Raw genomic sequence first — 27,141 nt, 5'->3', positions numbered from 1 at the left:
TGGCGGGGTCTGTAAGACCCCGCCATCCCCTTCGTGGGTTATTTCTTTTTTTACCACCCCGAAAAAAGGAGCCCCGCGCAGCGGGGCTCCGTCGACGAGCCCCGGTCGCTGAGAAGAGACCACCACTATGGTGGGGGGTCTCTTTCCTCCCCCCCGCTCCCACCATCAAGAGCGAGCGAAGCGAGCTCGGGACCTGGGGCACTCCGACTCGGAACGGTTAGGTTAGAAGGGGATGGCGGGGTCTTACAGACCCCGCCATCCCCTTCGTGGGTTATTTCTTTTTTTACCACACAGAAAAAAGGAGCCCCGCGCAGCGGGGCTCCGTCGACGGGCCCCGGTCGCCGAGAAGAGACCACCACTATGGTGGGAGGTCTCTTTCCCTCACCCCCCCCCGCTCCCACCATCAAGAGCGAGCTCGGGACTTGGGGTACTCCGACTCGGAACGGTTAGGTTAGAAGGGGATATTTCTTTTTTACCACCCAGAAAAAAGGAGCCCCGCGAAGCGGGGCTCCGTCGACGGGCCCCGGTCGACGAGAAGAGACCACCACTATGGTGGGGGGTCTCTCTCATCCCCCCCCGCTCCCACCATCAAGAGCAAGCGAAGCGAGCTCGGGACTTGGGGCTCTCCGACTCGGAACGGTTAGGTTAGAAGAGGATGGCGGGATCTGAGACCCCGCCATCCCCTTCGTGGGTTATTTCTTTTTTTCGCACCCAGAAAAAAGGAGCCCCATGATATTATTGCTGCGTTGCATAGGGGTTTGCATATGTATGCAAAACAGACTTTTTGTGTGTTTTTGTTAATTAGTTATTTTATCAAATAATAAATTTATCATCTATTAATTTGTAAAATCGCGAATTTGAAAAACAAATTATTTGGTGAAATAATAAATTTTTAAATGATATTTTAACATTCAGCAAATTTGGAAAGTTAAACATTTGTGAATAGAAATATTTGTCAAATGATCTTTTGTAAAATGATATGTTTGCGGTATACGACGTTTGTGATTTGATTAGTTTTTCAAAAGTTTTTGGTGAACTGATAATTTGTCATACGTTTTTTGTCATTAATTAGTGAACCGTTTCTAGTTTTCTTTTGGTTCTTCACGGAACAACAATTCCAATTTTATAATCGGCAGAGCCTGAATAAATAGTTTGAAAACCTATGCCAATAATTAAGCAAATATGACGCAAGAAGTAAGGAGAACGAAAATTGCACTGTAAATTAATTGATTTGCTATACGTGCATTTGCAGTAAATTCTGGATTATTCATATGTAAACCAAAGTTTATAACGACGACCTTATTTAACGTTCCGAGACAATTTCGTTTAGAAACTAGGCACCACATCAATCTAAATCCAAGCCTTAATTTTTTATTGAATTGTACACTATCCGTATTATTATTTATAGATGTCAAGATGCTATATATGCGAGTCTTCACTTGTAACTATGTATGTACTCGTATATTGTGTGTGGAAGAATTTCGTTATCGAGCTGTTTTCCTTGAACTCCGTAAGTGGGCGGAGAATTTATCTCCTTTATTGACTTTGAGCACAAACCTCTACCGTGCAAGGTAAAATATGAAGATATCAATGTGAGTGACTAAATTTAATATAATCTGGAAATATATGAATCATTATAAAAACCCGATAACAAGTTAAAGCTTGATCGCTAATTTTATGCAGAAGATGTTATCTACGTGACTATGATATAAACCATGCCGTTCATCTAGAAGGAATAAAGCGTTAATGGGGTAAAGGCTATAACAGTTTTTTAAAGGGTTTAAAACCTAAGTCTAGAAACGTACGAGGTAAAAAATAAAAGCTGTTTTTTAAAATCTCGTGAGGTGAAAAATTAAACATGTCAATAGATTTGACCGCTGACGTCATTGGATAAATCATTATTCGAAACCTACGTCGCAATGATACCTGAGCCACAATGCTGGTTCCCATACAAGTTATTGTTTAATCATTGCATTCTTGATTTCGCGTCATGGGAATCGACATCTGTTGATTCATATTTGAAAAGTCCGTGAAGTTGCTACAAAGTTTAAAGTTATCAATACTTTTGATAGTGGAATGCATTATGTAATTCTAGCTAAGTCTTACAGACCTGTCAAGTGATAAGGTCTACAAGTACCTATATGTTTTGTTGATTAATTGTTGATTGTCAATGTTTTTAAGGTCCATTCTGTTGTGGGTTGAGGTTTTATTTAGAGACACATTTTCTAGTGATTATCATCTTTGCGCAAGTGTCTTTTAAAAGGTATCTTTAATGTGTTTTGATTTTAATTATTGGTTTTAGTGTGTAATAAAGAGTTACCACTTACTTACTTTCTTGATAGTAGATAGCATAATGCATAACTTTAAAAAAAAAGAATATTAGCCATGCTAATCATGAATAATATTCCCGTTTCCCCTCCAACTAAGCGTAAAGCTTGTGCTAGGAGTAGGCACGACAACGGTACGGAGTGCAATGGGTGGGGTTTGAACTGCCGACCAGTCGGATTTCAGTCCGCTCCTTAACCGTTGAGCTATTGAGGCTCTAAACTTGTTTGTTTAGTGTATATTCGACGTCACTTACTTGTATGTTCCCATTACTCAGAATATGTTCAATCAGGTGCGGCGTTTGTTTGGCTTCCTCCGTCATGTTCCCTTAGGATTCTTGGCATAACCATCTGGCATATGCTTTGGCTTGTTATCATTATTTCATGAATAATTTTAGTTTTCCCTTTTAAGAACACTTAGTAAATAATAGGTAGTAATGCATTCTTGGACGAGATAGTAATAAATTATAGCAACCAAATACCAATGATATTTAAAAGTAAATCTTCAATTAATGCGGCGCTGCACTGTTAAATAGTTAAAGCTTTAAAATGACTGCAAATAAAACACTTTTACAGAGTATACACGCTTATGATTATTATAAATCACAAAGGAAATGCTGACGCAAATATATCCGTTAATATCTAGCAATTGATCTTACTCGTAAGAATACTGTTACATAATTTACCAAGCGTGCGGGATCGGTGGGACTTCTTTATAATACCTGCAAATGATATTAAATTCCATTAGAAAGGATACTATTACAAATATGACTATTCAGAGATATTATATATAACATAGTGGGCGTTTCGCCAGAGCCGCATTTGCAGTAAAGATAAATATCTGAAATGGTAAATGATTTATGTTTAGAAATGCATATCGGATTGTCATACAAATTATAGCAATAACCAAGCAGATAATGTCAAGTTTAAAAGCAAGCACAAAGCTTAGGTGACCAATTAATTAAGTATGTCTAAAGTTTTCAAATGCCTATATCTGTAATTGTAATAATACTCCCAGTAATATCATGTTATTAGGAGAGCTCTCAGTGGATTTTTTAATAAAATAAGCAATAAGGTTAACACATTGTCAGTTCAGCGAGAACTGGCACATTTTATCAAGTCATGTTTGTAATATTTTCAAGTAGATTTTATCTACCACTTCATTGGATTTTTTTACCTTACAAACCCTCCTAGAGGTGAAAATGCTTTGTCATTCAGCGGCACCAGAATGGAAGGCGACTTGAAGCCCTGAGGAAGCTTGATGAAGTATTTCACGCTGCTCGGTATTAGAATACCTAAAAATTAATAATATTACTTAATTATTATTAATTATAATTATTTTGACGACCTCCCTGGCGCAGTGGTGAGCGCTGTGGTCTTAATAGTGGGAGGTCCCGGGTTCGATTCCTGGCAGGGGTTTGGAATTTTATAATTTCTAAATTTCTGGTCTGGTCTGGTGGAAGGCTTCGGCCGTGGCTAGTTACCACCCTACCGGCAAAGCCGTGCCGCCAAGCGATTTAGCGTTCCGGTACGATGCCGTGTAGAAACCAAAGTATGGGTTTAGTAAAAACTGCCATACCCCTTCCAGGTTAGCCCGCTATCATCTTAGACTGCATCATCACTTACCACCAGGTGAGACTGCAGTCAGGGGCTAACTTGTATCTGAATAAAAAAAAAAAAAAAAAATTAGCAAAACGAACTAAAATTTGTATCCACAAGAAAGTAAAATTATATTAGTATGATGTTTTCTAACCATTTGCGTCATATCTGTACTTTCTCAGTAACGACTGCATGGATGGGTTTTGAATATTAGATAGCACTACGATTACACACGGCTGAAAAATTAAAATAATCAATATAATCAATCATAGCTTTAACCGTAAGTAAACTTAATGGTAAAATGCTGAAGTTGTTTCATATATTAGTACCTTTTTAGTAATGTCTTTGTTTGCTAATCTCTGTTCGAGTTCAAATTCTTCATCATCGAATGCTTTGGTAATTATTCCTTTATCATTTGAATTGACAGTTGTGACTACGGAATCTGTTACTGTATTTATATCAGTTATAGCCTCAGTATCGTAGTATATAGGCAACATCCTCTGAAACGAAAATAGTTTTATGGTAAACAAAATTAATCTCAAATGCTAATATTATGGTACACATACTCGTACGTACATTTTCGATCTCCAGAACGTTAAAAAATAAAGCCACTAAAATACCAATGAACCTCATTGTGAACTAGTCCAAATAACTTCCTCGACTGAATGTGAATTAGTTCATCACATTAGTTCTAGTTTTGAAAATAATCTCGAATATCGTATATTCGAGTGCTAGTTACACATGGAGCTTGTTATTGTAAAACAATTGCTGCATTTCGGTAACATTTAGGTTCTTATATCATTTGCTTTATGTTTTCACATGGCGTTGCTTGTCTTGTACTTGATTACAGTGTGAGTGCTAAAACAAACAGTGAGTATGATTAGACATATTTTGATATTAAAGCGACTATTGGGATTTTCAAATAAGATGTATTCTGCAATTTCAACTACCCACCAAATCGACAAGTTAAGCACCTGCGCAGTACAAATTGGGCGTCTCGTGAAACGGAACTTACAGACGAAGAATCAGATTGTTATTAATCAGAAAAAAAATCCCTGGTCGGCTGCTGGACTATAAGTTGATTGAATTACATCGTCGGATTATAGTCTTGTTTTCTTTCTAGGAAGTAGGCTAACGTTTCAAAAGCACATTTTCCAAGCAAACAGTTTTATGGGAAAACAAATCAGTGTTTACATCTGTTTCGTGTACACTGTTTATGCATTTTGTAGTTATTGCCTATCAATAATAGGTAATCGTCTATTTTTAAGCTTTTATAGATAAAGCTTTACTAAAGCTAAATTTGTAACCCTGATTATTGTAGAATTAGTTGACTGGCTACTCAAGATTTTTATTTAGTGAGTTATTTAATTATTATTATTGGGGTTTAAACTTGTGCTCTAGTTTAAACTCAAAACATATTATTATTACTTATTAATTTCCTATGACTTACCTAAGTCACAGGAATTGGAATGAAGTATAGTAAGGGTACTAAGTATTAACTTAATGTACATAATTTAACGATACATATAGGAAGGCTTATCTAAGTATTTAATTGCAAAACTTATTTATTCGGATTTTGATAAATAGGTAAAAAGTTACCAAACTTACTGCGTACAATTTGGTTTGTAATAATTTGTACTTTACAAAAAAAATAAAAACCGACTTCGATACACAAACACTAAAAATTGAAAAATAATTAATTTATTACCGAATATATTATGTATACAAGAGTTAATATAGTTCTATAATAATACTTTTTGGTGCCGGTGCCAATTAGCTTTAGCTGCGCGAATCGTCTAGACTTCATATTTTTATGAGACTCCACAATGGCACCTCATTGGCACCTACCCCAAAAAATATTATTATAGAACTATATTAACTCTTGTATACATAATATATTCGGTAATAAATTAATTATTTTTCAATTTTTAGTGTTTGTGTATCGAAGTCGGTTTTTATTTTTTTTGTAAAAATTTTTTATTTCACAATTTTTAGTGGTCCCATTGAATTATGACTGGTTAAAAATCTACTGTTTACTAAGCTATTACACTGATCGCGAGCAATTTACCCTTATCCGTTGAGGAGTTCCAGTATCTATCTTCGAAGATGTTCATCAGATCTTCACCAAATTTAAATGGGACCAACTTTGAAGTATACCCTTTCAAACAAAAAAAGAATTATCAAAATCGGTCCAGGCGTCTTCGAGTAATCGGGGAACATACATAAAAAAAAAAAAAAAAGATTCCGACGAATTGAGAACCTCCTCCTTTTTTTGAAGTCGGTTAAAAAGGAAGGAAAGACAAATCTGTTTTCCTCAAAATACTTGTGCATATTCATTACGATAACTTCGATTGCCCTTGGCGAATCGCATGGATGACCTCGTTGATGATGCCCTCAGCTCAAACGACTGTCTCAGAAATCTTATCGGAATCACTTCGGATCAAATACGTAAAGGAAATAAATTTCCATGACAGCATTTACTTACAGAAGCTAAAGTTGCTTTCAAGGCAAACAAGTTAATAATTATCGCTAGTTACGTAAATAACTTGTTTAGTATAAAACTTAATATAGAACTACTGACTCCTTATCATAAATAGAAGCCACTCAAACTCGGACTATCTGAATTTCATTCAAACATCAACAGCATTAGTGGTTTTGATGATTGATAGATCATTCGGTCTAAGATTATATTATATTTCTACGGAGGTTTAGGTCTGCTGATTTTCACGGACAGAGACTAAAATAGTTTAAGTTACTTTTTTACCTTGATGGTATCACTTATGTGTTTGAAGGAATCTTATGCCATTCTATATATCCTGAATCATAATCAAGTTATCCTTATGTGCGATATAAAATGTACTGAATAAAACTTCAGCATCAATTAATTGATGTGGCTGAGCTTCTTTTATGATTACAAATGTAGTTTTCAAGGAGTGCAAAATCTCTGTCTTCACCTTTGGCCTCTTAATAAGCGTCGTTGCTGTGTTAACAGGTTAAATTGACGTGCAATTACGTTTAATTAGCTCAACCATCTCGACCTGTAGATATGACGTAGATATAAGTCTGTTTGTTGATCTTCCACACGGATATATCCGTTTCTGTGTACCTTTTTTAACCATTACCAAACCAAGCCAAACTAAAAATTGCTGCAGAAAAACGATTTATTGCAGAATCCTCGAGAATACTTTGCATTTATTTATGAGGCCAAATTACGTTTAAACTGTTACCTTAATGCTATTTTAATAATCCGTCCATTAAATTGTAAATATTATTATTGTAACCTTGATGCGATTTTTGTTACGCTATTGTGCTGTTGATTTTGTTCCGACACAATCTAGGTTTATATTACCTACTCGTACTTATCTGGCGGACTCCTTGTTTGTTATCTTTTCTGCTCTGTATATTTGCCATGTGGTTTTTCGTTTAAACATTTTAAGTATTTTGTGTTTTAAGGATCTGATTCCTTCTTGAGTATTTTGCTACTTAAATTAAAAGTCGTATCTACGTGCTATACTAATACTAGGTCTACGTATTAGAAATTCATTCAGCCAACTTCTTTGTTTCACATGTTCTCTGAAATGCTGTAACACTTACACTGGAATTCATAGTTAAGATAGGCTTCTTTAGGGGACCATTCACACGACATGTGTCATGTGAGTGGTCCCTTAAAGAAGCCCATCAAAATCAATGCATTAAGTTTGAATATGATAATGATCTTGTGACATTATTTTGTCAAATTCAACGTCAACCGATAGACGTCCACGGCTGGACATAGGTCTCTTGTAGGAACTTCCACACGCTACGAACTACGGAGTAGGGTCTTGCGCTGCCTGAATCTAGCCCTGCGACGCGTTTGTTGTCATTTGTGCACCCAGTGGGTGGTCTGCCAACGCTGCGCTTTCCGATGCGAGGTCGCCATGCCAGTATCTTGGTATCCCAACGTCTATCGGTTCTCCGAACTATGTGTCCCACCCAATTGCCACTTCAGACTTTGCAAGTCGCAACCTATGTCGTTACTCTGGTTCTTCTACAGATCTCATGTTTGATTCGATCATTTACTCCGTCGCATAAATCTCTCCATCGCTCACCGAGTGACTCTTAGCTTTAGTCAATTATCGCCTCAGTTTTATTAAGATTTTCATTCTGTTACTGACTTTGACAAAAAGCACTTATAGTTTCTGTGTCTAATTTGTGCATCGGTTGTTCCAGGTCAACTGGGAACTTCGCATCGGGCGCGGCGGGTGGCGGGTGCGGGGCGCCTCGCTCCGCCCCCGCCACCCCCCTGCAGCTCGAGCCACATTCACGATCCAAACATGACAAGTAAGTATAAATTTTATTTATTTTTTATTTATTTATTGACACTTTATTGCACACAACACAAAGTAAACATTGAAAAAACACAATACAGGATCTTATTCTAATAGATGTAGCATGCAAAGGCGGCCTTATCGCTAAAGCGATCTCTTCCAGGCAACCTTTGACGAAAGGAATCACGAAAGCACGGGTTTATCTACAGGCCTAGTACATTAAATGGACACATACGGTGTCGAATTGACTGAGACTCTCACTATTAACTTGGCTGATGTTTTTTCTTCATAAAGCGGGCAATCTAACTTCTGGAGTTGGACGGTAACAAACTAACCAGCTCATTGGAAGCCTAGAACACCACCACAGACGTATAGGCTCTCTTTGCATGATTTATAACGGGGAGTGTTCTGAGGAGTTGTTTGAAGCACAAGCGCACCACATCCCACTACAATTTCATCCTCAGATTATGTATTTAAAAATCGTTATGCCAGATCTTTTTTCTACGCAAAAGAAAATTGTAGAACGCCGGCAAAGCATTGGCTCTGGTTCTGCAGTCAGCAATTTTCTTCGGCGGTGTTAATCATTATACATTAGGTGACCCACCTGCTTGCTTTTATGATATAAGTAAGCCCTAAGTAAGCGATCTCACTTAATGTAAGTGACAATTTAGGAAGCAGACCAACTTGGAAGAGGTAGGTATGGCAGTTTAATTAAAGCTATAGGCCTAATTGGTATCTTCATGACGCTTTACCCAAAAGTTGAATGCACTCAGACTTGAGATATTCTAGATTTTTCGGGAAACTTTGAGGTTTTCTGCTATTGATTATTATACTTTTATGTAGTTTGGCTCAATAAGAAGTTATTTACTAAGTTGTCATTTCAATTTCTGAGGTTTCATCTGGATCTCCACTGGTTATACTTTAGTTAGGTATCCCCAGCAGCCTTTGCTTGGAACATTCTTGTAATGACTCATAAAATAAATAATATGTCATTCAACCATCGTAAATCGTAACCACGGAACTTTTTAAATTAGCACTCAGGTGTTTATTGAATCGTAAACGCTACATTTCTTAAATGTTTGGAAAGGCCTCTCTTAAAGCTCTAATCGTCTGCTTTTAATGATTTTACCATGGACTTGGAATTTTTACTGTAACAAACCTGTTTCTTTTATTAAAAAAATACTAGCTATTCTGCCCGCCTTCGTTTGGGTGGTATTTCTAACTATCCTTTCTTCTTTCTCTATGTTTAAGAGAAAACCTATGTTCAAATTCTCAAATTTCTAGACCCAAAGGTTCGAACTGTACGCTGATATTATGTCAGTCAGTTAGTTTATCCTGTTATTATTTTATAACATTCGCTATCGAGTCACCAGGGGAGAGAGAAGATCAGCTATTAAGATCTGCCACTCTGGCATCCTAGGGTCCGATTTTATCTCGGACAGAGGTGAATAGGTTTAAAGGCCATTTCGATTTTATAATTCTAAACGATTGATGCGCCCATTATGATGTCTTAGTAGTTTCAATTTAATGCCACGGCAAGAAGTGATACACCTTCATGGCATAGGTGGGTAAGTAGGTTAGGTAGGTAGGAGTAGAACAAAACAGATTTATCTACGGAAGAAAACAGTAGACGAGTAAAACGACTAATCGTTTGTAAGGAATTTTAAACAAATAATTTCGTGACCAAAACCAGCTATTTATCAGTTTCTTGCGTTAATCGTTCTTCAATTCATTTTAAAAATACTTACACAAAAGTAACTAAGTACTAAAAATAAATTCACCAAAAAAATTATTATTTCTTATCAATACTTATAATAAATTTATTAATAAATTTGTTAACTTTAAAAAAAGTTGGAAAATATTGAGCGAGTATTTAAAGAGTTCTCTTTCCTCTTCGAAGTATGTTTATCTACTTAGAAGGCTTTCGCGTATCTACTTAGTGCCGATTTCACCAACGTCATGACGTTTAATCGAGGGATGAAGTGGGCGTAATGAAATTTTTTGTACTGAAAACCTGTCAAAATATCAGCCCTTAATGTTCTATTGATATCTTTCTTTCCGATTTATGCGACTGTTAGCGACATCTATGATCATCAGATTGCAGTAACCAATTCTGGTGATTTTTAATGAAAAACTTTGACACGAGATGCCACTTATTTTGCAATATCAATGTTGTAAGTTTATTATTGTCAATAATGATTTCAATGATATTATGATTATCCGTAAGACAGATATTTATCAAATATTAAATCTGGATAGTAAACATTTATAAAGAAGCATTTTAGACGGATCTATTGACGTCAGTTTACTGCATGTTATTATAATTATATCACATAACTCATAGTTGTTGGCTTTAATACACTGATAATACGTTATTGGATAATTCCGTAATACATCTCCGTTTAAATGGCCTAGGTATATCGTATGAGAAAACATGCATAGGAGAACATAACTGCTTTCGAATATTGCTAATTGCACCAGGGGTCTTTTTCAAATATCCTAAAATGATATGTATATTATGTCCTATCGAAGTTAACCACTCGGTTTAACTTTGATAGGTTCCAATAATAAAATAAAATTAGACGTTTGTGTGCAAAAATACCTTCTTGCTTCTGAATTCTGAGATGCATGGCTTACTTACTTTCCTCCTCTATTGACCATTGTGTTGCGGAAGAACTCCGTCATAGTTTTTGTCATCGTTTACAATTAATTATTAATCTATCCATCGAGGAGATGAAAATTTATTTTGGCTTGTCCCTCAGATTTCCTAATCTGGATGCTTAAGTGTTTCATACCACTTACTTCTTCTTCTTATAGTGCCGTCTCCTGGCGGAGGTTGGCAACCATTAGGGCTATCTGCACTTTGGACACTGCTGCGCGGAATAAAGAACGGGTACTCTTCCCGAAAATACTGGCGTAAATTATTGGCCCACGATGCTCTTCATCGGTCAGGTGGTCTTCTGCCGGTTATTTTCCCCTGAATTATGAGCTGATACTACTGACTACTAAGGTAGTATTTTATTTTTATGAGAGTATCATACAAACAAAACAGTTTAACACTTCACAAAACAGGAAAACCATGCAAATTCACTATTCATATCATCTCTATTAAATATAGAGTTAATTAGTGTACAGTGTAACGTTCTCAGTAATTAATCTCAATCAACGTGTAACAGAATAGGTAGTACATCACGTGTACTCTCGAGTACGAGTACATCAGACGTGAGTTGTATCCATTTGTTCAATCAACACAGATAATGTTGATGTTCCCGACCCTCTTTTCAGAATGAGGTAGCGATGGCAGAAATAGAATGAGGAAAATTTTCGGAAAAATTAAATGATTGAATTTTGCATTATGAATTTAAATTTGTGTTTAACATGCTGTGGTATAAAAAATATTATTTAAAAACGGCAACATATAATTTGCAATTAAGTAATCATTTGTATGATTGTAACTTGATACTTACGTTACATCAATTAAGTAAGTACTTTATTGATAAGTTAAGACCCAAAACTGTGAAGTTCTGAATTTATTAGATAAATATTGATTAAAAGTTGTTACTTGTTAGTTCGTGGAGAAAGGTTTTTGAATAGAGGAATATGGATGACAAAAAGAAAAAGTTTTCATTCTACTTCTTTTACTCATCCGTAATGAAACGTGACTCATAATAATTATTGCTATGTGTATCTTATATTGTTACATCAGAAGATAACAGACACTTAACGTGATCACCTGTGTCGATAAAGTATAAAAATAATAGAGAACCGTCAAGGTCGACTCTACCAAAGTTTCACAATGAAAAAACAAGTCATATCTATTACAATAATTTGTCTATTTAATGTAATTACATTATTTAAAATTATAAACTTTTAGAGCCCTGATACTATATCTTTTTATTATTTCATTATCTTTCTCCCGCGACTTTATGGGTTGAGATTTTTTAAAGATTGCTGCCCAAAATATTTCCTAAGTGAGTATCTTCGTCATAGAGAGATATATATATCTATATAAATAAGTTTGTAAACCCAGTGGCTTAAGCTGTACGTTGATATGCCAATTTCTATTTTTATATACGAAAATTTATACAGATTAAGTATTTTTGATAAACAATGAGCATTGATAAATCTAAATAGTGTTCCTGGTTTTGCACCTACATTTCGGCTTGTCTGTACTCCGTGTTTATAAACGACCTCTTTACTCGGGTACAAACATTGCATGTACCTATTGCAGTCTGCACTCCGCGTTCGTCTAGCAATCATCTTGTACCGTTGTTAAGCGGTTATCCGAAGGTGAATGCCGATTCAGGCGATTTTCGTCTTTCTCCAATCGTATGATTATTATTCCCACTCTTACTTCACTCTCTATATTGTCTTCAATGTCAATTCAACTTCAGTTCGCGGTACCTTTGCTATCGTGCTTGGTTCTAAGTCGGTGAATCGTAAGTTCAATGAACTCGTTTCCGGAAAAGTCATCTCTGTCTCGTATGTTTTGTTGCTGAATACTTCTAAATTCTTATTTTTCACCGGTATTTTAATGCGTGTAATTTCGCTACGGTTCTGTTAGGCTTTCGCTATCTTATCGTTCGTGGCGATAAATTACGGCGTATTCGATACACAATCAATACGCGCTATACATAATCATTCTATCAACAGTTGTTCTCTTGAGCGCGGACAGAACGCAACCTCTGTCGAAGTTAGTGAATTCAAGCGCATTATTTTAAACACCATATTCGTTGTCCTCAAAAATAGACTGGACCGTTCGATTTGCTTATCCATGCATAGGAATATTTGTAATATTTACCTGCATTGGAATTCTCAACAGAGTTCGTATTTTCAATCATATTATGTTCGTCACTCCTTTACGGTTTCCGGTTATCATATTATTTGCTTGAGTACACTTTTTGTCTTCTATTTGAATGAATTATGTAAGATCAGATTTTGAATTTTCGTGAGTTTCTGGTTTGCTAATATGTTTGTTGTATTAATCTTATCACTGATGATTGATAGCCGCAATTTGGGGTCAACTACGAGTGATTTATTCGCAATCGTCATTCGAGGAGTACGTACTCGTCGGTATCATTAATTCCATTCATTCATAATTTACTCGTACCGACCGCTGTGCCTGAAGTTTGCATTTAAATATCTCATGTTATTTAAGAAAAATGTGTTTAAAACTTGGTGAAGAATGTTTCTGTGCCTTCACGTGCTTTGTCAAATGCAAAGTAGTGACACGTGTTACAACGGTGAAAGGTGCATTAGACAGTGTGTGTTTTGCATTCTGATTGATAATAATGTGATGCGGAACAATGGTGGATAATGCCTCTTTCGAGTTTTCGGATGATTCCAGTGGTGAAGGAAGCAATAACGGGTATGCTTTAATTAATTTCTAGCCTTTACAGTTCTCAAACTTTGTATTTAACTAGCTTATGCTCGCGACTTCGTTCGCGTGGACTACACAAATTTCAAACCCCTATTTCACCCCCTTGAGGGTTGAGTTTTCAATTTCAAAAATCCTTTCTTAGCGGATGCCTACGTCATAATAGCTATCTGCATGCCAAATTTCAGCCCGATCCGTTGAGTAGTTTGAGCTGTGCGTTGATAGATCAGTCAGTCAGTCAGTCAGTCAGTCACCTTTTCCTTTTATGTATTTAGATATCTAGAGTTTTCCTTGTGTGACTTAATGTTAGCCTTTATTTAACAAGAAATCTACAATATCTGCAGACATAATGGAAATATTATGACCTTGATTTGTACATCAAAAACTCAGTTCATAGAAACAAGACAGAGGATCTCACCGATTTAGTAAATTAATATGACTTTAACTGCATAGAGTTTTGACTTATAGGCTCTTGCTTAGATTAGTGTTAAAGTGTATCTTTTAGGTATTACTCTTGCCGCTGTGGAGGTCAGATGGCAATCGCTTCGTGCAAAAAAGCGGTAACCTCTAAAATTCGCTTTGGAATAATAAAGAGACCCTGGATAGACTTCGGCGAATACTATGACGAATTATCCAGATAACTGAGGTTTCTCCGTTCACTGTCAATTTAAAAGCAGGTCTCAAGTGTGATTCCATGCTGGGTTAGTTTTTGTGATGTCGATTTGCTGTCTGTCTATTTATTACTGTATATTATAGTCTATTTATTTATTATTATTATTTATTAATCTTATAAAATGTACAGGGCATATTCAGTGCCACAAAAACCACAGTCAGTTTTACCTGGCACTGCGTTTAATAAAACTATAAAAACTAGTAAAATGATAAGTTGGTAAGGTTACCTACCTTAAGTTTGCAGGTTTAATTTTTTTTGATTAGCCTGATAGGACTCTACTGGTTGTTAGTTACTATCCTGCCGGCAAAATTGTATCATGCAACAATTCTGCTTTCCGGCACGATACTTCGGAATCTGCCCATAAAACTTCCATACTATTTCTTCCATACCATATTATGTTTGCATGTTTTCTTAATATTTTATTATACATAGATAGAGATTTTTGATTTGATTTTTCTTATCACCATCGGATGTCAACTTCATATTGAACTTAAGCGATCAGTAGAAGAAAGATCTTCCACTCTTGTACAATCTTTTTCATTTCAGAGTACTTAGATGCCGAATTTACTCATTTAAATCCTCAACTTACTTTTTTATCTGTCTTCTAAATGCTATTTCACCAGGTATCTTGCCCTATAGGCTCTACCACGTACAGGGGTTTTTGTAAATGCCTGAAAAATGCAACAATTCTTTATACCCGTTATCATTAATTTTTGTCTCTTTTTAGTACTTCCATATTTAAGATGAATGCTTATTAACCGACTTCCAAAAAGGAGGTGGTTCTTTCTACAAAGAGTTCACCAAGAATACACTTGGGCATGTGCCCATGTGTGAAGCCGTGGTAGCCTAGTGGTTAGGACGTCCACCTTCCAATCAGAGGTCGGAGGTTCGATCCCGGGCACGCACCTCTAACTTTTCGGAGTTATGTGCGTTTTTAAGTAGTTAAAATATCACTTGCTTTAACGGTGAAGGAAAACATCGTGAGGAAACCTGCATGCCTGAGAGTTCTCCATAATGTTCTCAAAGGTGTGTGAAGTCTGCCAATCCGCACTTGGCCAGCGTGGTAGACTATGGCCAAAACCCTTCTCACTCTGAAGACCCGTGCTCTGTAGTGAGCCGGCGATGGGTTGATCATGATGATGATGATGACACTTGGGCATTACTTGGATAAGTACAGATGAGATCACAAGACTGATAACCAGGAGGTAGTAGGTGCATATGTAAATGTTAAGTAGGATAACAGTTCTCCAATGTATGTCATATTAAAATTCAATAACTTGCGTAGGTCTCACCGTCACGCATGTTTTATTTATCTGGATCGACGGTAGCCTTGCCAAATCCTTTGCTTATATGGTTTATTTTCGCTTGGCCACTCCATGTTTTCGTGTCGGGATTCTCATTCAGTATGGATGCATATAACCTGGAACAAACACGGTTCTTCGGTCAGTTGTTCTCATTCGGATCTAGAAGACGTAGAGTTTCCTCGAGAGGTTTCCTGTAGCGTTTATCGAAAATGGGCGTTTTTGTCCTAAAAAAGTATGTATTTTTCATATATTCATTTCATGTTAATTTCTTCCAAGGGTTTATTCTTTGTACACTCTTTGATTTTTCATTTTTGCTCATATCATTTCCAATTTCTCTAAAGAATCCATAAATGAATTAATATTCTAGTATAGCAACGCAAAGAAGCAAAGTAAATATTTTCTTGTAAATTGAATAGAATAGTCGATTAAAACTAGAGCTCAGGCTGTATTAATATTTTGTAGAGTAAGGAGCATGGGTTCTAATGTCGATGGTTAAGAGATTGTAAATTTCGAAAATAATTCGTAATTCAACTCTAAACAAGTGTATTATCTACGACTATGGCTCATTGAACTAAGAACGTGGTAGGTAGGTACAGTACACGGCAGAATATAATGTACATCGACCTTTAGAAAGAGATTTCGGTTTTGTAAAGCATTGTCTCTGTCTCTTGAGACCGACAAAACGTCACATAGGTATGATATGACAGAGACAACGCTCTACAAAGCCAAAATCTCATTCTAAAGGTCGATCTACATTATTTTCTGCCGCGTACTGTACGTACTTTAATAGCAAAATAAGCCTTTAATAATACAAGAAATAAAGTTGTAATGTAACTTACGGGCGTAGTTGGAAGGGCCGATGTGAGTCATTTTATAGAAAATGGGGCTGTTTTACTAATAATCAGACAGGCAAACAGGCAGGTAGATGGTCGGATAGACGGGCAAATGGAGGGATAAGGCACAGATTGATGAATAGATTAGAACCTAAATCGCACGAAGTTGCTTGGAATCGCGTGTTATTTTTCTGACAAAGTTAAGTGGGTCTGAATCTGAATCTACGAATTAGTAGTCGATGTAGATATACATAATTAAACGCAGTAATCTGGACACTCTGGTCTGGACTCTGGACTCAAAACTATCGTTGACTGTGGAATCGACATTTTTAGGGTTTCGTACCTCAAAAGGAAGAAAGGAATCCATATAGGATCACTTCGTTGTCTATCTGTTTGTTTGTCTGTTGTGTCTGTCAGGAAAAGGAAATCAAAATCTATAGGGTACTTCCCGTTGACCTAGAATCATGAAATTTGGCAAGTAGTAATCTGCTAAAGGCACATGTAAAGGAAAAATCTGAAAACCGTGAATTTGTGGTTACATCACTAAAAAATGTGTGTACGAACAAATATGTGTACTAAATCACACATAGATGGCGCTGTCCGACGGTCACGAGTGCACGTTGGGCTAGGTGTGGGATCAAAAAGTGTTATTTCTTATACGAGCGAGTACGAAACCATTCGTGCGCGAGTCCGACTCGCACTTGACCGGTTTTTATTGTGAACTGACTTGCGTGACGTTAATATTCACCATCTGCCTCCGCGGCTCGAAGCGCACGTTAACGGGCGACTACGATTACCATCACAAATATTTGAATTTATTCAGAAATATCATGTACCTGTGACTTCGTCTGTCTGCTTTTACGAACATGATCATCGTGGCTTTCCACAAATCGTAGTATTGCAGCTCAAATAGGTTTATCATAAAAAGAAAGTGTTGTAACTACAATAACAATAAATCAAGTATCTACCGAAGTAGTCAATGCTATAGCTTTATAAAAAAGTTACGTATTTATCTTACCTGATCCTGCTGATTCTATATTATGTTGCGAGATTCGGTATTAAGAATAGTTCTGAACATTTTAAGAAAATAAATAGTCGATTATAAGGTGCTATTTGAGGAGCAAGTGATTAGGCTTCATCATTCATGGCATTGAGCTTCCGAACTGAGGGGGCTGTTGTGTCAACGACTTCTTATACTTTATCTCCAATACTAGATGCTACCATTTGTGCCTGTTCTGCGCCTTTATACGTCAATCAGTTCTTCCTAAGACTTCCAGGCACTGTATATTATTCATTTTCTTTGTATAATAGTGGTTAAGGCATGCAGGTATTTCAATGCTTCGTCTATCTAGGGACGAGTTCCAACGTTCAATTTTTCATATTGTTAACCCAAGTATGCACTTGCTGCTTTGCACGATCGTCTCCCATCCACTTTCTGAGTTAGCGAAATCTCGCCGTTTTTTGCTGTTACACAATTGACGATTTAAACAGCAGCAAGAAATTTAATGTATTATATTATTATTATATTAATTCATGTCGATTATGATATGTCGTTCATATTTATTTCATAAAAATAATAAAATTCCAATATGTTATATAATAATAATAATAATTTCTGAAGGCCAATGTGTAAAGTTGTTAATGTGAACTGTGACGTTAATGTGGCATGTAAAGATAACGTATCTTTCATATAAGTTGTTAAAGAGACGATTGATCTCTATGCGGGCAACAGGCACGTGTGACTAAACAAGGCAGTACTTATTTTATACCTACGTACCTAATAATGAAACGTCAGAAAATTATCCAGAGGCGTATTATGGGGACGCATACAGTCGTAGTGAAATGGGGCCGAGCCACAAATTCCATAACTCAAAGTTTTTTTGCCCGAATAAATAAGTTTTTTTTGTCATTGCGTTAATGTAGTCAGACTACGCTAATCTCTTTAATCCATATTCTTTATTGGTAATTTCTATACAACAACTTCTATACATACTAAACTAATAAATAAAGTCGTGACTCGTACCTAGAAAAACAATCACTCAACCGGTTTTGATATTTTTTCCATCGCTTTCAGTATAAGGCGTGACGGTTCACATTTCTGAAATTACTCAACCGGTAATTCTTATTGCATTTTAAATAGCGTTGTGTAATCATTATTTAAATAGAATAAACTTGTTTTAAACTTTAAGGAGACTAAACAGGACGTCTCTCTGTTTACAAAGTTTTATACTAGGTTCTTAAGACTATATAGTCCTTAAAAAAGTTACGAGTCAGTCTTTCTGTCTCTGTATCAAATAGGTACTATATCAATATAATATTGTTCTGATCATTGCTGATAAAAATAGATTTTACAATGATACATTGACAATTAAGGTACTTAGTTATCGGATGATTCATGTGCTCAAGAAGTAGACTCAAGTCTACTTCTTCTCCAATTTTAACTAGTTACTTATCAACCCGAATTAGATCTTGGCCGACAATAGGCGTTGTGTTTCTTCAAGTTCTAATAGCTGTTCTTATGCCGATTTCGAAAAGATTGCAGAAAACCGGCTTTAACTAATTCATAATATAGATTTCTAGAAATTTTCCTATGCAGCCTCGTAGCTGCACCAAGAACCTAAAATTTAGCCCCTAAAAATTTATTATCGTCATTAGCCAATATGCATCGACTGTCGGACATAAACCTTTATTAGGTAGTCACAACGTTTCGTATCCAAGGTCTTTTGCCTCTCAATGACAGCACCTTTCCAAACTGCCCATGGGGTGCCCTACGTTTTGCGAGACGCTGGCTCTACTAGAGGACCTTTCTATTTACCTATTCAACTCAAGTAGTAACTCAATTTTACTATGTCTCTTCAGAAATGCAGTGAAGCCGTTGTCCGGTTCGGCGCCGTCGGTGCGAGTGTCAGCGTCGGGAGACGAGGCGAAAGATGGCAAGCAGCCGAGCAAATCCAGACAGAAGAAGTTCCAGAGGCATTTCCCGCAGGTCGGGCCTGAAGAGCGAGTACTCAACTGTGAGCATCCTCTATCACGTATAGAATTTTTAGTTTACGGCCCCTTTCATAGTCTAAAGTTCTAGAGGCCTGAGTTCAGTTACTCATGCCGTGGGATCGACTGCTGAGCTTGGCTGCAATGTTGATGATACATTATAAAGTGGAACCTAGTACCGGCCGCGGCTGTAAAATGACATTTTGCACAGAAGTCCATAAAATGTAGAAGAGCACTAAGAAAGAATTCTGAGAATTCCTAACGGGATCCTTAAAAACATTAAGTAAATGCTTGTGGATGTAGTCGCGGGAATCAGCTTTTAATAATATTAACTTGTGCTTCCATAATCATATTATTATTTCGCCCTATTATTATAATATGACACTCATGTCACATGACATTGTAAACCGCATGCACATGCCTGACCAAAATACACCAGTGTTCATTGACTTTCATATTATGTTTCGATACTTCTGGATATTTAAATGTCACCGTGCCATTGGACCAATATTATGATTTGTTAGTTACGTTTCCACAAGGTCTGACGTACTTACATACTGATTAAAATTTCGTGGTTTCACCTTCATTATTGCTCTACATTTCAATCTTATGTTTCAATTGCGAAATAAATATTATATTTGAGGTGTTTTAGATTTAATTTTTAAGTATGGTTTAGAATTTCGTGAGTAGGTAAGTATCTAGTGTGTTTTTTTAAATTTTTAAAATGGACTAGTCAGTTTCTGTACATAATTATTTATTTGAATTTCCGGGTCTATAATTTTTTCGTACTAACGGCTTCAGTTTCATTGTTTGGGTCATATAGGGACGTGAAAACCGAACCAGAAAGACAAGGGACAAGAGCACAACTCTCACAAAAGAGAGAGAGAGAGAGAGGCTTCCGCACTTAATTTAACTTGGTTATAATACCATCTTCTATAATTTAGCAAGCGTTGCACAATACTCATTCATTTCATTATAACTAAAAGCATAAGGCCAGTCCTGTACATGAAGGAATATCATATCATCCTACAGTACCCATTATTTGCGACGATACGGTTTAAGTAATTGTTTATAAATATTATGTCATCTTTGTTTCAGATTACTCGTGCGCCTTAGTCGGTGATCTTCTGCTCCAGGGGCATCTGTACATTACGAAGAACTACTTCGCTTTCTACTCTAACGTCTTTGGCTATGTGACTAAGGTGAGTTACCGATGTATACAACCGAATTAATAGATTTTCATTACTTGTTTGAAATCTCAAATATGACTGGAAAGACGGTAGCTTGCTGTGACATAAGCCTCCGTGTTTCACATTGAGGCGCATGAAATAAGAGAACCGTTTCTCCGGGACAAACCCGACGGGCGTCGCGCAAGGAAGGCTTTATGCACCAGTACATTTTTTCTGGAATATAATAATAATTCCTCCCAATATGCGTTGAGAGTTGAGATGTTGGTTTTAGTGATTAAAATGACACACAATCATATTTATCTCCCAGGGAGATAGGTATCTTGAAGAGGTTTCTTAAAAAAAAGTAATTTTAAGTAATACATCTTAATAAACTTGATCATCGACTTCGTTGGGTTCAAAAGTTAAGGTAAATACTAATTAATGTTTTTTGCGATATGTGAGTTTATTATATTTATTACGTGTAATAAAAATAAATATATAACTTATTTAACTTTGGCCAACTTTATAATGTTACAATTTTATTACACGTACGTAATTAACACGTTTATTTTATCCTAACTTAATTGTACCTACATTATTTAATTTTTTCTTAACGTTTATAATACAAAACATACAAACTACGCAATCGAATTTGTTTTATTTTTCTACTGCTGTAGTTAGATGGTATAAGTAAGGTATAATAATTATTTTAACTCATGTGATCGCAGTCGAGATTGCACTTCAGTATGTATTCTCAAAGTCGAATTACAAGGTGAACGTGGTACATTAATTATACGGCATACGGGTATACAACATATCGAGATTCGAGATAATTTGCTAATCGTACCGTTACTTAACACCACTGGTCTAAAAGGAAATGCCATAGATTAATTTATATTTGCATGAATAATAATCGCCAATAAAAACTATTTGCACTATGTACATTGTAGATGTAAGGACATACACATAATATGAGTCTAAATTAAGGCTAATTTAAATACCGTCAAAGTAGAAACGTCTCAATCTGCCCGTTGCTGTAAACAACTTGACATTTAATCTTAGTATGAAGTACACGGTAGCTATATCGAGATTCGAGAGAATTTACTAAATCATACCATTAATTAACACTACTAGTCTAAAAAGAAATACCTAAAAATACATTGACGTCAATAATAATCTCTATATATAAAAATGAATCGCTGAATGTGTTGCTGATCGCAAATCTCGAGGGCAGCTGAACCGATTTCGCTAATTCTTTTTTTGTAATATTCCTTGAAGTACGGGGATGGTTCTTACGGAGAGAAAAAGAATAATCGACTGTTAGGCGGTACGAAGTTCGCCGGGGCTTCTGTAAATATCTAAATACAAATGTTATTCTGACAGAGGTTTTTAGTATGCAATGAACTCCTTTCTAAATCATGTATGAATGCTTGATCAAATTAAAACATCTGATTAGATCAAATAGATACATTACATGAATAGAAAGTTTAACTAAAAGCTTTTACACGAAGTTTGTAAAAGTGAATAAAAGGATTCCTGTAGATGCTATATATAGGGCAAAGAAAAAGCAATAGGTACAAACTTTAGCTAAACTTACCTCAATATCCTAAAGTGGAAATAAGTAGATAAAACACTCATTGAAAATAATCTTCCATAGAATATAAGATGAAACATTTCAAATTAGGTTTTCGAAGAAAAATCCAGGCAAACTTGCGTAATTTTGTGTTTAGTTGAGAATGACTTAGTTTGAGATGGAGGCTATAGCTTAGTGAGGCTTCAATCCATTGTGGTTAGAATAATAAATTAAAATAACCAAATTAATCACATAATATTATAGCCTTGATTTATTGACTGATGAACCGAACAGATAGGCAGACTATACCGTTAACTTGTTTTTTTAAATTCTAGCTGTTAATACCAACGACGTCCGTCCTTCGTATAACGAAAGAGAAGGTGGCGCGTATAATTCCCAACGCGGTGGGCGTCTGCACGCGCGACGAGCGCCACGTGTTCGGCTCGTTGCTGTCGCGCGACTCCACATACAAGCTGATGATGCACGTGTGGAAGACCACACGCGTGCCCGAGCTAGCCGTGCCTGAGCCACAGGTGTGTATCGTCATACTCGCCAATGATGTATAGTAGGATAAGATAATGACCTATAAACCTGCCCTGTTTGTTGCTCTCGGGTTATTTTGTGTAGGTACAAGCTCATAATGCACGTGTGAAACGTAAATGTCATCAATAAATTTATCGAGCCTGTTTGCGTCCAATACTGGATATAGACTTTCTCGAGAGCGCGCCACCAAACATAGTCCTCCACCTTCCTCATTTACCATTCCCGCTACCTTCTTAAGTTCATCAGTCCTGCGGCTGGAGAGCGCGGCCTCCACTCCAGAACAAGTCTTCCCCAGCGGCCAGATTCTGCCACAGACATGGCATGTCCACTGCCAATTCAGCTTGCTAATTCATTGACCATGTCGGTCTCTTTAGTTTCTCTTCGCATTTCCTATTTTCTACTAATACGAATTTTCGGTTGCAGGAACTTCGGGGTTCAGAAATAGAAGCATCGGAGTACTCGCCGGAGGACGACAGCAGCTCCGGCGGCGCCGACCACATCGACGCGCCCGCGGCCACCGTGCGCCCCGAGCCCGAAGCCATCATAGCTGCCGGTATGTCCATATCATCAGCACTTTAATGGAAACCTGAAAATGAGTCGCCAAATGGTTTTTACCATATTATCATATAGTAAGTAAAATTAGAGCTTTGTATGATATTAAAAACACCTACATATATATTGGCGTCCTCAAAAGAGCTGTTCTGTTTAGCGTCCATTTTAACATTATCGAATTCCTGCAATAATGAAAACTAGTGCACGTTTTTGTAGGTCGACACCTATGCGGTAATATTTTTTCACACCACTCGCTCGACAATGCCTTATTACAAGACCTGTTTCTAAAGTAAAGTAAGTCATTACATTCATAAGGCTTAGCGAACATTTGAGATATTGTACTGAAATGCATGAGTGCAACCCCTATGAGTTGTAATGTGATTTTAATTTAGAAACATTCCGCATGCAAATTTTGCCGATGCGCCTTATACAAGTGATAGAACTGTATTGAATAATCTACTATATTGTTGTAGCGGGTGCGGCAGTAATCCAGCCTGCGTTGCTCACGGGTTCGGCGCCGCCACGCCGCGCGCCACGCTGCACGCAAGCCTTACTACTAGCGCTGGCCGTGTTGCTCTCCTGCTCCGCAGCCTACTTCGCCTACCGACTCTACCACTGCTCTGATAGCTATCCGGTGAGTTACACTACAGCGAACATGTGTTATGCTGCGTGTGGACTTATAAAAAGGGAGGACTAGGTACTTGTTGCTGAGAAAGTATTGCAATGGCGGCGGTGCAAGTATTTGTGAGTGGAACGGATAGGGCTCATGAAATAAACGCTTTCATCCGCAGAGTTCGTCGTCTGGAGAGGAGTTATACTCCGAGCTGGTGCGGTGGCGCGCCAGACTGCACGGCCGCGCGGCATCCGAGCTGCACGCCTTCCTCTCCACCAACCTGCTGCTGCTCACCAAGGTACGGACCTAAACCCATAGATAAGCCCCGCCTACAAGACTGGGCACAAATTCAACAGAATTGATGTGTCTCAAATGCAAGCTTCATTATCCTCGTCATCATCATGATCAACTTATCACCGGCTCACTACAGAGCACGGGTCCCCAGAGTGACAAGGGTATTATGGAGAAATCTCAGGTATGCAGGTTTCCTCACGATGTTTTCCTTCACCGTTAAAGCAAGTGCGATATTTAAATGCAAGCTTATTATGTACGAACTGGTCTCAACTTTTTAAAATACGAATGTATAAGTATTGCCTATCTAGTTTTATCTTATCCGCCTGACCTTATCTTTGCCTTTCCCCCCAGGTGAGGCAGTCCCTAGAAGCGCTATCGGGCGTGATACTCACAGACATGGCGCACGCAGACATCAACATCGACGTGCCCAACGACACCGTATTCAGTTAGCGCGCCGCGAGTGAACATAGAGTGAAAGTTGAGTGAATGTAGAGGAAAGTGAAGATGAATTGTTAGGGCGCTATTAGACGGTTCAACTGGTTAATCGCACGCTAGAGACAAATCGGATGAACCTAAATGAACAATAATCGCATAATACACATCCCACAAGATTGCAACGCCGCATCGAGAGTATAAAGAATGTGGCTAACGTCTTCAGCAGGCCCTACTTTTGCAGAAAATGGATTGTAAATTAATCAAAGTCAACCATTTTTTTTAAATAGCTACCATTATATAGTTTATGATCGTCAATAAATTACAATAATCTATAGTGGACACCGCGAATCAGCAAGCGCAGTATGGCACGACCTCCAACCCGCCACCACTTCCCGCTACTTTAAGAAGGTAGTAGGAAATGGGTGGATGAGGAAGGTGTGTGGTGGCGCGCTCTTGGGAAGGCCGATGTCCAGCAGTGGACGCAAACAAGCTGATTGATTGATTGATTGATTGATATAGTGTTCACTCACTCTACAGTCGATATTAATACAATAGTATATCGATAGTATCAATAGGCAATCGATTTTTTGGTAACGCGCACGGGTATAAGTATTTGGTTTGTCTCTAAAGTGCGATTAGCCGGACCTGTCAGTGAACAGTGAGTCAAGTGCAGTGAACGGACCAGTGATATTTAACTAGTGCATTTTTAGTTTCTCTGTGATCAAGTTAAAAGGTATAATTTCATTTACGAACACATTCGAGTTTGTACCTGCTTCGTACGTTGCTCTAGCTTCTTTTCGTTCTACCAAAGTTTAGAAATCATACAGTTGGCTAATAATGTACTAGTGTAGGACAATAGCAGCTTTGTCTGTGGTAGTGGGCGCATTTTATTGAAATAAGTACTGTTGTATAGAACAGATGTGTTGTTGCATATCACATGCTGCATGTTGCACTATACAGATTGGATCTGTTTCAGCGAATTATAGCAAATTAAACATTCACGTCAGTCCTATTATAATCCAAATATTTGATATATTCAAAAACAAAACCTCTTTGTTTAACAAGAATACAAAAAGTAACAAAATCCCACATCAAAATACCACATACCATTTTATTGCACTGATGTCATGAATCAGCTAAAGAAATATAAAAGTAATATTTAATATCGTTAATGTTCTTAAAAAAAATGTCCGTGAACTAAGTTCATTGCTAACTGTATGATTCCTAAATTATTGTTGTTCTATCCTCGCTTTAACCAAGTTTTGGGAACTGTGATTATTATTTCTTGAGTAAGAATAACGTATTCTAACTGTTAAACATTCATTGTATCTTTTCTATACAAATAATGAACATATTAAAATAATTATAGGTACATACAAAATTATGATATAAATCCCTACCTAAATTCTGATAAGTACCTACCTACAAAAATATTAATTATTTATGTTTAAATTAATTATTTTTCGTAATAAATATTGATTTAATCGAGTACTCTTGAGGCGGATTTATTATAAGTCGTGCTCGCCGCCAATCCACTTGAACGATTTTGACATTTGGTAGAGATATCTTGCGTCCCGGAATACCTAAATCTATGTAGACCAAGTCGAGCAAGTGCTTTTCTTTGAACTGGTGCAAAATAAATCATGCCTTATTCTTTACTAATACAACAACAAAAGATGGTACAAAAAATAATAATAAAAAAATAAAATGACGACATATAGAAAAAATACAATGATTGTTCATCCTAAGTTGTATAAAGTTAATTTAGTGTTTACCCAAAGAAAACTCTGATTTAAAAATGTGATTTTGTATATAAGAGCAAGTCAAAACCAATTAAAGAGCCTATAAGGCGATGTTAGGTGTTATTGAATGTGTCAAACACGATAGGTTAAGGGTGATATAGGCGGATAGGTTTGAGGTTAGAATTGTATGTATAGCCTGTAATATTTAACTCCTCACGCGCCATTTAACTTTTTGTCTCGAATTTCATGTCAAAAGTACGATTTTAGTCCTTATGTTAAAGGTGAGCCGTACTGTGACATGACAGTTAACCCATAGAGTTAAAATGGCATGAAAGGAGTCATTTTGTACGGAATATGTTGAATTTGACCCAAATACGTATAGATAATGCAAAGATACCTATATAAGTTTTTCAGTAATATTTTTCCTAGTAGTTGGACTTTAAATGAATTTTGTCAAGTTAAGTAAATCTTAGTTGGTTTTTGTTTCTTTTATGTCCGGTTTACATTACTTACTTAGAATACTTGCGTTCTTAGAATTTTAAAAGAAAAGTGAATAAGCACCTTTTAGGCGCGCTCCAACATAGGCTGCATCATTACCTACTATTAGGTGCGATTGAGGTTGAACTACGAATTAAGCCTATCTTAATTGATTATATTTTTATTAATTTGGACTATTAATCGTTTCCGTCTAAAACGACTCTTGCAGCTAATCTATATTTGAGCCAAATTGGATATAAGATTTTGCAAAGTCGCCTTCCAACCTATGGCAGGGATAGTACCGTTGCAGGATGAAATGTAGTAAAAGTCATTTTGTC

General features: G+C 36.8%; 2 protein-coding genes across 5 annotated transcripts in view; one reads left to right on the top strand and one right to left on the bottom strand.

The window, feature by feature from the left end:
* LOC117989945 (GRAM domain-containing protein 2A-like) overlaps positions 1-26,818 on the top strand; it is a 54,223-nt gene extending 27,405 nt beyond the window's left edge. For all 3 annotated transcript variants that reach the window (XM_034977344.2, XM_069504301.1, XM_034977345.2), the window contains 8 exons: positions 8,133-8,243; positions 19,277-19,431; positions 20,504-20,607; positions 22,483-22,680; positions 23,114-23,243; positions 23,716-23,876; positions 24,034-24,153; positions 24,501-26,818. In XM_034977344.2, coding sequence (XP_034833235.1) covers positions 8,133-8,243; positions 19,277-19,431; positions 20,504-20,607; positions 22,483-22,680; positions 23,114-23,243; positions 23,716-23,876; positions 24,034-24,153; positions 24,501-24,599 — 1,078 coding nt within the window. In that variant the 3' untranslated portion in view covers positions 24,600-26,818. The remainder of the gene's footprint in view (positions 1-8,132; positions 8,244-19,276; positions 19,432-20,503; positions 20,608-22,482; positions 22,681-23,113; positions 23,244-23,715; positions 23,877-24,033; positions 24,154-24,500) is intronic.
* Positions 2,587-11,196, bottom strand: LOC117989948 (uncharacterized). 2 transcript variants are annotated; one of them, XM_034977348.2, is made up of 6 exons: positions 10,872-11,196; positions 4,500-4,781; positions 4,253-4,423; positions 4,078-4,159; positions 3,502-3,619; positions 2,587-3,046 (listed from the first exon to the last, which is right to left on the bottom strand). In XM_034977348.2, the coding sequence occupies exons 2-6, from the start codon at positions 4,554-4,556 to the stop codon at positions 3,007-3,009; spliced, it is 468 nt and encodes a 155-aa protein (XP_034833239.1). In that variant the 5' UTR covers positions 4,557-4,781; positions 10,872-11,196; the 3' UTR covers positions 2,587-3,006. The 2 variants fall into 2 exon arrangements, with proteins under 2 accessions (XP_034833239.1, XP_069360417.1); XM_069504316.1 differs by lacking the exon at positions 10,872-11,196 and adding an exon at positions 4,878-4,902.
* Positions 26,819-27,141: the final 323 nt, after the last annotated feature.

Source organism: Maniola hyperantus, chromosome 17 (genome assembly GCF_902806685.2).
Source record: "Maniola hyperantus chromosome 17, iAphHyp1.2, whole genome shotgun sequence".
NCBI lineage: Eukaryota > Metazoa > Arthropoda > Insecta > Lepidoptera > Nymphalidae > Maniola > Maniola hyperantus.
Note: the sequence above shows the minus strand (reverse complement) of the source record. Positions and strands in the feature narration are given on the sequence as shown.